This window comes from Corvus brachyrhynchos, unplaced genomic scaffold, assembly GCF_000691975.1.
Source record: "Corvus brachyrhynchos isolate BGI_N302 unplaced genomic scaffold, ASM69197v1 scaffold117, whole genome shotgun sequence".
Classification (NCBI taxonomy): Eukaryota; Metazoa; Chordata; class Aves; order Passeriformes; family Corvidae; genus Corvus; species Corvus brachyrhynchos.
This window is the reverse complement of record NW_008238833.1, coordinates 583657-593498: the sequence shown is the minus strand read 5'-3', so window position 1 is coordinate 593498 and position 9842 is coordinate 583657. Positions and strand designations below refer to the sequence as shown.

The following is a 9842-nucleotide window of genomic DNA, read 5'->3' as shown; positions in this document are numbered from 1 at the left end:
GGGGCGCCGCGGGGGGGGAGCCGCCCCTTTCCGGGAGCCGCGCAGGCTCGGTCAGACGCAGTCCATCCACAGGCAGGCAGTGTGCACGCCCCTGTCACCTGGACGCTGACTGTACTTCCCTGAGTCGCTGGTGGTAATGCCCCCTTTTTCTCTCTGTCCCCATTCCGTTCCTATTTTCCTTACTCTTGCTTTGTCTTTTCTAGCCCTCTTTCATAATGTAACTCCTTTTTATTTTGTTTTTCGTTACCAATAAACGGTTCTCACATACAACATTTGCCTCGTTTGGCGTAATTTCATTCCTGACCATCCATTTTTAAAAGAATTCCTCACAGTTCCCCACAGTGGAATGCAACACTGCCCCAAACATATAGCCCATGCCACCCAAATGTGACCACTCAAGTTGGAAGCCCAACCATCTGCCTTCCTCCAAGCAGGGTCAGAAAACTTACGGCCAAAGCCATGCCATTTCAGACCTGAACTACCCCCAGCAGGGCCACATTCTTCCTTAATGTCAGGTGGGATGAGAACAGGTTTAATTCACACACCATCAGCAGGTGCCAGCGGCCAGGTGAGATGTACACAAGCTGAGTCATACGGAACAAGGCAAAAGTGGATGAGATGAGCCCAAGCCCACCCAGCTGTCTTCCCACTTATCCTAAAAGGAGGAACTCATCACCTCATAACAAAAATCCTAGCAGCAACACCATAATGGTGGTCACCGCAAAGCCCACAAGCAAAGCCCAGTGAGTGCTGCGGACACCACACCACTGCCACCATGAGCCATCTTAGTGTGATGGTGGCCTTCTTCCCTTGTTGGCAAGGGATTTTATATTAGACATGCAGACCTCTTCCTTCAATGCAAAAATATTTACTTCAATCAGATTAGCCAGAAGGAACATTAATATCTATTGTAGAGAACTGTAAATCTGAGCAAATTATGAGGGAGCTCCAGTCATTAGAGGGTGAGGAAGCTGGAAGACAAATGCGATTTCAGCCCTGCACTCTACCACCTCATGCTGGGACCACATGTGCTCTGCTCTGGATTTGAAACCCATGTTTTGCATTACACATGGGGATAACACATAGTAAAACAGGACTTGGGATCTTCATTTTCAGCTTCTATATTGGGAACTTGAAGCCCTCACCCTACACTGTTGCGCTGGGCTTTCTATCCCACCAAAAGAGGACAAATTATAACAAATACACAAAATAATCACCACTAGAAAGCTGGCAAAAAAAAATTTCCTGAACAGTTCTCAACACTTCTCCACATCAGCTTCATCCTGTAAAATCCTGGAGGTATATTTTTTAAGTACTTTACTTGCATTAATTTTTATTGAAGAAGGACTTAATCGAACATACCTTAAATTCTCTTCAAGTGCAAGCAAGGTATCCTTAAAGTCTAGAAATACTGTTTTACTACACTACCCTTGCATACACCTTTTTAACTAAAGGACTCCAATTAATAACTATTTCTATGTTCTGGTGGGTAACTGTCACACCCCATTACAGAACAGTTCCCAAAAGGCTTCACTATTGCAGCTCACATTTGTCATCTCACAGCTTTCTACACACTGCCTCTGACTGTTGTACCTCCACACACTGTGGATGCGACACCTGTACTCTGGCTGGGTAGAAAAAAGGGGATAAAGCAAAGGGGCTGTGGGAGAGGAGCAAAGAAGCACCCTGCTTGTTTGTTCAGCCAGTTTTCGGTTTTCTTTTTCTCTGGAGAGAGACGGAGACTTGAACTTTTGCTTTCCTGGGACTTCATTTTTTTTCCTTTTTCCCTGCTGGACTGTTTTAACATCAGAACACATTGGGAGGACTTTCCACCAAGGCCTTGGCCCTGGAGGTGGGCCCACTACCCCGTCCCAGCTCCAAGGAGGGGGAGAGAGAGAGAGAGACAGACTACAGAAGGACTCTGAAATTTTCTCAGGTTTTCTCTCTACAGCGAGAGGTTTCATTATTTGGCATTAGTATCTTTTTTTTCCCCTGCGTATTTGTTAAATAAATAGTTTTTATCTCTTTCACTTTCCTTCGAGGAAAACATTTTTTTCCCAAACCTGATGGGGGAGGAGTGGTTTGTAACCTGCCTTCTCTCAGAGGATATATTTCTAAAGTTGGCCAAACCAGCACAAATTTAGTGGCTTTCAAACCGGCTTTCTGAGTTGTCAGGATGGGCAAGTACACCAAAAGTAGCCAAGTCTTGAATCTGCTTTGAAGTGGAAACTTGAGACAAAAAGATGAACTACATCTATGTCATCTCATGCCTGTAACTCAGATGTGACTCCCACTTTAGCGCACATTACATCCAAGTATCAACTTATTTGACCAATTTAATGACCATCTCAATACATCCCAAGCTGATTTTTGCCTTGTTCTGATGTTGCAGAGTGGCAACATAGACATATTTAAAAGACAGTCCTTGCTACTACAAAATGACCACTGCTGGCGGAAGAAAATATATCAAATTACAGCAGCTGGAGACTTATTTGGCTGCAGGAGATTTGCTGCAAACAAGAGTGGCTCCCATACCACATCCCTTGCGGTACTTTCAACAATTTCTCTTAGCAGGTTTTCATTTCCCAATGGCACTTCACTCACAGCTGTTAATTCCACAGATGCTTTCCAGTGACCATGCCTTTCCTCAGTGAAAACCGAAGGACTTTAGTCTCTCGTCAGCCTTGCAGCTCGTGACATGGCAAGTGTGTGGAGGAGCTCTGCCATCTGCCGTTCCTGGTCACAGGTGTACATCATGGCAGCCGCTGCCAGTCACCTTGGACCAGCTGCTGTACCAGGATGGGGCACAAGAGTCACCTCTTGTGCTCACCTAGATCAAGTTGTGTCCCAGCCAACTCCAGTGGCCCAACCTTCCTGAACAGCTAAGTACCATGGCTGTGAGGCAGGGGATCAAGAGCAGGATGGGCCCTCATGCTCTGACAGTCTCCCCAGACTGACTGTCAGAAGGAATCTGAAATGAGGACAGGACCTTGCTGCCTGCTGGTATCCACTCCATAATAATATGCAAAATAAATGAATCAGTATTTACTCCAAGCAGCCAAACAGGAGAAGGTTTTACACAGCTTTACTAAATTCTCTGCACATTAAATAGGGCCAGGTTGCCAGGCCCAGACATTGAGGTGTTTCCCCCCAGAAGAGCAGCAGAGATACTGTCCATCTGCCCAAGCCTCAGTCAGTCCCCTACAGCTGTGGTTTGATGCTGACAAAGCTGGGCCAAGGGAGGCCTGGAGCAGCAATGCAGATTATTTCCTGATTATTTCCTGATTATTTCCTGTCTGGAAATGGGAATATTTATTTGCCTGGGATATTTGGGACAGAGATATATGCACAAGTTCGTGGCACATGAACTGAACACTTCCACAAAGTGTTCTCTCATAAGGCTCTATCAACACACTGCTAGAACTGTCCATGCATCCCCACTAACAGATGCAGAGCCATATGGATGGGCACAGACCTCAATCTGTCTCAGACACCTGAAAAAACGGTGTTCCCACAGTTCAGAAATCCCCCCCAAAAAATACACAAAATTCTCACACTCCACCAAAACATATTTTTCCCAAGATATGACATTGATGCCCTTGAAACCATCCTCAATGTTCCTGCCTCTCCCTTTCCACAGCATCTCTTAGCCTCCTCCTAAGTATCTCTTCTCTTGCCTGTATGGGTCCATATGCCTTCATCAGTTGCTACTTCATGGCTTTCCTTAAAATAACCCTTTTCCCTGACAAAACATCACATAATTATCTTGAAACTAATCTGGTGTGAGTAATTTCCAGCCCCTGATAGAACAGTAATGTTTCCCTTAGGCACAAATGCCTAGCACTCAATACTTTGAGGCATGTGGCCTGGCTTTGTCTATTATTACTGCAAAGAATAAGATTTTTGTGTCACCTCTGGTCTCCATCTCAGAGCATATGATTGCTCTGCACTGTTGCACTGCTAATGGAGACCTCTATGAGGAACTGAGAAATGATCCTTGAACATCCTGCCTTGCCATTTTTCTTTTTCAGGGAATTTTTCCTATTACTGGAGTTTTACCATAGAAAAATTGGTGTGCAGTATTACCAACTTCAAGAATCTTATCTTTCTTTCTTCAGCTCATCACCAGAGTGGCTTAAAAATGACAACTTTTAGGAAACTGCTGATGTTGGAGTCTTCTTATATAACTTGTTTATAATGTTTCCAGGCTGTCTTCCACAAACATAGGGACTAGAAATTTGCTTTTGCTTTCCTAATGCAAATTAAGATTTGCATTTACTAATCTGCACTTACTTAATAACCTGCTACTCTTAGGAAGAAACCAAAACATCAGTCTCACAAAAAACTTTTTTCTCTTCTTCTAAAAATGACTATTTCAATCTCAGTGTATATAAGGCAGCTAAACCTTAGTTTCCTTCTTCTCAGTTTTCTGCCTGTGCATCCCATTAAAAGGCACGAGGAAGATACAAACTGTGCTTGCAAAAACCCCCAAGTCAGCAGTGAGGTGCAACCGAACCCCAGTCACAGTCTGCCCCTGTGGAAGACTCCCAAACACACAAACATCAGTGTATAAATGCAGTCAGCAACAGAGGATTTCCAAGCAGAACCTTTTATGGACTCTGAGAGGGGTGTTTTAGGCAGACACCCTGATACTGAGGTCAGTACTGTGCATGTCCCAGCAGCCCAAAGAACACGACTGAAGAGGACCTGCTTTACATGTGCCCATTTTTCTATTCTTGGAAGCACTCTGCATTGCATTAGGAACATTTAGCTCTCTGGCCTAGCCAGGAGACACTCCAAGCATCCAGACCTTCTTACGTGACAGGATCCAAAAAGCTATATTTGTTTGTAAGCTGTGAATTGATTGCAGCAGTACGCTGAGTGCACAGTGCAAAGTTTCACTGCTAGATATTTATCAGTAGAAGCACAGAGCATGTTTATTTTCCATGAACTGGAAAATAACTCAAATTGATTCCATCCTGGGGATTTAACTCCTCCTTGTAGCTAATAGCATACAGGAACACTGCCAGGCTGTCTCTATATGAAGAGAGCAGATCCCAGTCTCCAGTTTCCACTGAGCAGCTTATCCCATTTGAACTCTTCCCAAAGATGACAAGATTTATACAGCAATGCTATTTCCTTAACAGATCATCCTGCTGGATTCACAGCAGTATCTACACCCCTTTATGCCGTTTGCTAATATGGCAAAGCTAACATGTCATGAAAAGATCACTGGATTCTTTTCTGGTTTGTGCACATATGTACCAAATGATCAGCCCTGCTGGGCTCCTCGCTGCTGGTGGGAGCCAGGAGAAGGCTCTCCAGCATTTGGAGCAGCTGGTGGACATTACAGGGCTGGTGGTAAGGCATGTTGAGTAGTACCAAACTCTGCAATGCTAATGGAAGTGGATAATTCTCCACTGCAGTTGCAGCTCATCTTCCAAGGAAGTTCTTGGTGTGATAAAACAGAAGGATTAGCTGTACACAGCACTGAGCATCAATGGGATTTAAGTTCACAAGATACTGCACAGCTTCCAGGTGGCCAAGCCCTTCTGGAAGCATGCTGAAGATGCTTAGGATACAAAAGAAGCCACACATTGCCACACAGCATCCAGATGCTCACATCAGATGGTCACACATACATCAGTGCATGGCAAGGAAATCAGCAGCACTATGGCCAGTCATTATGGGAGCCTACTATGTATTGGGAATGGATGCTTTCATAGCAATAGAAGTCATAAAATCTTTGTCCCTTCTGTCCTTTGAAAAAAGTGTGGTCCAGTTCTGCTCTTTCTGCAGTTAGTCAAACCATGGCACTGACAACTAGTCAGCAGAGCTTGCTCTGGGCTTTTCCCAGCCAGGGGAAGAATCTGGCTTCTCTAAAAAGCATTCATCCCTAGAGGTTATCTCTGCAAGCAACACTTCACAATTTCAGATAAATATTTATCAAAAATAAGCTAAGTTGTGTTACCATTAACTCCCACTGCTTGGTTCTGGTGCTCAGAGAGAAAAAACCCTAAACAATCCAGTCTGCAGCTTAAACAAGAGTATGTGATGAATTAGCTGAGTAAAACCAAGCTACAAGCATGATAACAGTTAAGAGCAAAGTATTCACTTCCACTCCACCATGTAGATATGTGTGCATGTATGTATGCATATATATATCTCTCTATCTGCATCTTCCAAACAGATAAGCACAGTACTCACTCTGAGTGGCATAAAGGCCCTCTGTTGCCTTATCCTCGTGCCCATCGAAGTCTCTGCTGGCCAGCTGCCTATTGGCTGTCTCCAGTCGTTCTGCAAAAAACAGGAAATACTTCAAGTATAAATGTATGTATATAAAATTGTAGGCCAACCAAGAAAATAAGATGCATGCCAGCAGAGCAGTATAAATAGACTCTCTGAAGGAGGACATTAAAATGGAGGCTGACACATACATAAAAGATGAGGCCTTTGACCTCTTGCATGAAGCTGTGTTATTCAGATTCACAGAAACTGGGGGGGAAGCCTCTGCCATTCACAGCTGACATGCCCAGGCAGTCATCTCTCACACTATTCAAAATGCACAAGGCATCTGTAATCTGAATTACCCAGCTTTGCGAGGGGATGGCTGCTTTCCTGCAGTGAAGAGCTGCCCCTGGTGCAGCAAGACGTCCTGGGCAAAGGCAGCCCCCAGCCCAGTGACACCACTCCTTGGGGATGTCCTGGGAAAGAAGGCATTTTCTGCAGCCAAGGACAGCTTTCCCTGGGAAGGTCCTGCCTTCAGAAACTCCCCCGCTTCAAAAAGACCATGTGACCCACCTTGCACCACTGCAAAACACATAAGTCAGAAGGCACCTCACTGCATGAGCAGCGAGTACCAAAGTACCCCCCATCAGGAACCCGGATGGGCAATAGTGACCCAACATATCCTCCGTTTCCTTTCTTAAAAGGATACACCCTCAATTTTAAGTGTTTTAAAAAAGAGATACCCTTTGATACTTGCTACTGATCTGTGATGCCACTGACCTTGGAGATTTATGGGTAACACAGCACTGTTCTACATTACAATTTGCCCTTCAGCTCATTACGAATGGACAGGACACTGTGACTGGTGGCCTTGCTGTCATATCCATATTTTCAAGTGCTGAACACAAAGGCACCATCTGGAGCGGATTCTTACACTTTGCCAGAAGGTTTTTTTTGCCACCAGGGGGGTGACAGCAGTTTTGTCTTATGCCAATGACCAGGGTCTTACTTCTCATGAACATGTATCTCAATATTGTGTGAAGCCACTCCTCTAAAGCCTGCTGCTCTGGAGCTTGTAAGTGAAACACCATGTCAACCAGAGGGGAAAAAAAACCACAAGCGACTGTAACGTACCACGGAGATCCCTGTTGAAGTCATGAAGCCTCCTGATTTCTCCTTCGAGTTTGTTTCTCATCGCTTTGTCCAGAGACTCCCTCTTAGTGGTGGTCTTGACCAAACCTTCGTAAGCTTCTGAAATCCTCTGAATCTCTATTTCAAACTGAAAGGAGAGAAAGCTCTTGTTAAAGCCCTGCAGGAATGTGTCCCATCCCAGTGTTTGCCCAGCACATTCCAGTAAGACACAAGGGGTCACGGCAATGCTCATGTCCAGTGTCATGCCAGCGACCAATTCTGCAATGACCAATCTCCCTGGCAGAGGATGGCATGAAGCCCCAGCAATGCTGGTGGCTCCTGCAGTGGGAACACCTGTAAACACCCTGTGGGGCAGCTTACCATGTTACAACGCCCCATGACACCCCACTGGCAGCTCCCACAAAGCTTGTGGTGGGCTAGACTTGATGGAACTGCTTGGTTGCCTTTGGTCTATGACCATGGTGACTGCTTTAATGCCATCCAAGAGGAGAAAAAACAGGAAATGGTGTACTTGTGTGGGCTGTATTCTCTCCTAGAAAGGGTGTAGGAGGCAACATTTATTATTCAACAAGTCCTTGATCCAAAACTTATCTCTGAGCTCTGAATACCACCAGAAATATTTTAGGCTCAGCTCTGGCCTCATGTTGCTTTTAAACTACTGTGATCCACTCCTTTCCATCCTTGACTGAAGACTGCTTTATACAAGAAAAACTCTCCACAACAGACAGAATCAATTGTTTTGGGTTTTCGGTCTTCTTAACTTCATCTCCTTGAAATCTGACAAATTGCAGGCAGGGTATGCAGAGGAATCCCTTAGTGGTGAACCTGCATCTTAAGACCTGAGCCCAAAAGACTGACACAAGAATAGTCCTGGGTAGAGTTTTGCTCAATCCAATCCAACTCTTTTAATCAGAAAATGTCATGTTAAGTAAAATCATTGCTGCAGAGATGATCAACTGACATGGGAATCTGTTCCTGCATGCCTGGCCCTTGTGTGTGGAGAAAGGCTTGATAATGCGCACAAGCTGGAAAACCAAAAGACATATATATATAGCCTCCCACATACCTTTACCTAGCACTTTTTTGGCCTCTTGAGTCATGGGTGGGACAGATTCATGATTTTTAAAGCCAGGGTGCGAACTCACCTCCACTTGCTGTAGAGTTAGGTCCCTCTCAGTAAGCCTCAGGTGTGATCTTCCAGCTGCAGCACTTGCAGAATGAAAGCTCCAGGGACGCTGGAGCTGTCACCCCACTGTCTGTGTAGGAACCTGCAGCCAGGCTGCAGCCTGGACTTGCACTTCCCATGATGCTGGAGCCACTCTGTCAAGATACAGCCCATGGGCAGGCAGCACCTCCAAACCATGCACCAAGGAAAGCCTGGCAGAGCCATGATGGGGAAACCTGATTACCTTCCCCAATTTCTGCTTCCAGCTTGTTCACAAACACAAAAGCTGAAACAAATGGGGAAGTTCAGACTAGACATGACAAAGCGTTTCTTTACTGAGTGGGTGGTGAAACCCTGAAACAGGTTTCCTAGAGAGGTGGTTGATGCCCCAAGCCTGTGAGTGCTTTAGAGGCATTTGAACAATGCCCTTAGCAAGATGCTTTAATTTGGTTCACTCTGAATTGTTCAGGGAGCTGGTAAGCCAGTATCTGCAGGAGAAAATGCCTTCTCCAGAGAGCTCCTACCACAGCAAAGCAGATTTGCCAGCACAGAAGTGGGTTTCCACAGCCTGGCCCAATGCTGCTGGTTACCACAAGGGCTCTGCCTGGCCCTCTGTATGCTGGTATTTCCCAAATCACATCACCACACAGACTGCAGCCCTGGAGGCAAAAACTTCCTGTAGCAAGTGCTCCATCAGCACTGAACAAAATTAAAGGAGAGCAGAAGAACAGCCACAAATTGTGTTGGCGTTTCGCAACAGCTCTGGGATTTCCTTCTCCTTCTTCCATGGAGGACAAAAAAACAATTCAGCCTTTTCTCTGCCTGGTAGCTCCTGGAGCCAACCCACTCCAACAACCCACACATGTGGCATGGGGAAGAGCCAGCCCAGCCTGGCAATTAAACTTCAGCAAGGTAACGCCACACAGAAAAGGGAAAATCATGCAAAAAGCTCAAAATTAAATGCACACAATTCCTCTTCCAACTCTTTTTAGGTAAGAAAACAAGGCAACTCATCAAACAGCACAGGGATTCATCACTACCTTATACCTCTCTACAGAAAAGTCTGTTCACACACAACTGAGAATATGACAACCTTCAGAGCTGTGCTCTCTTTGAACAAATGCCCAGAGAGTCCTGCTAGTCAGGCTGATTTTCTCTAACTTCTTCTCCTATTCTGTAATGAATAAAAGTGATGGGAAGGTGGTGCTACCTAGAATAAAATTGTTACCCCGAAACAAGTACTCCTTCCTAACCTTTCCACTTGAAACAAGAGGGAAGAGTTTTCACATCTAAAGTA

General features: G+C 45.2%; 1 protein-coding gene across 1 annotated transcript in view; it reads right to left on the bottom strand.

The window, feature by feature from the left end:
- Positions 1 to 9842, bottom strand: part of AMOTL1 (angiomotin like 1) — a 76507-nt gene that overhangs the window by 20563 nt on the left and 46102 nt on the right. The window contains 2 exon segments of the mRNA XM_008636797.2: positions 6208 to 6297; positions 7363 to 7507. Coding sequence (XP_008635019.2) covers positions 6208 to 6297; positions 7363 to 7507 — 235 coding nt within the window.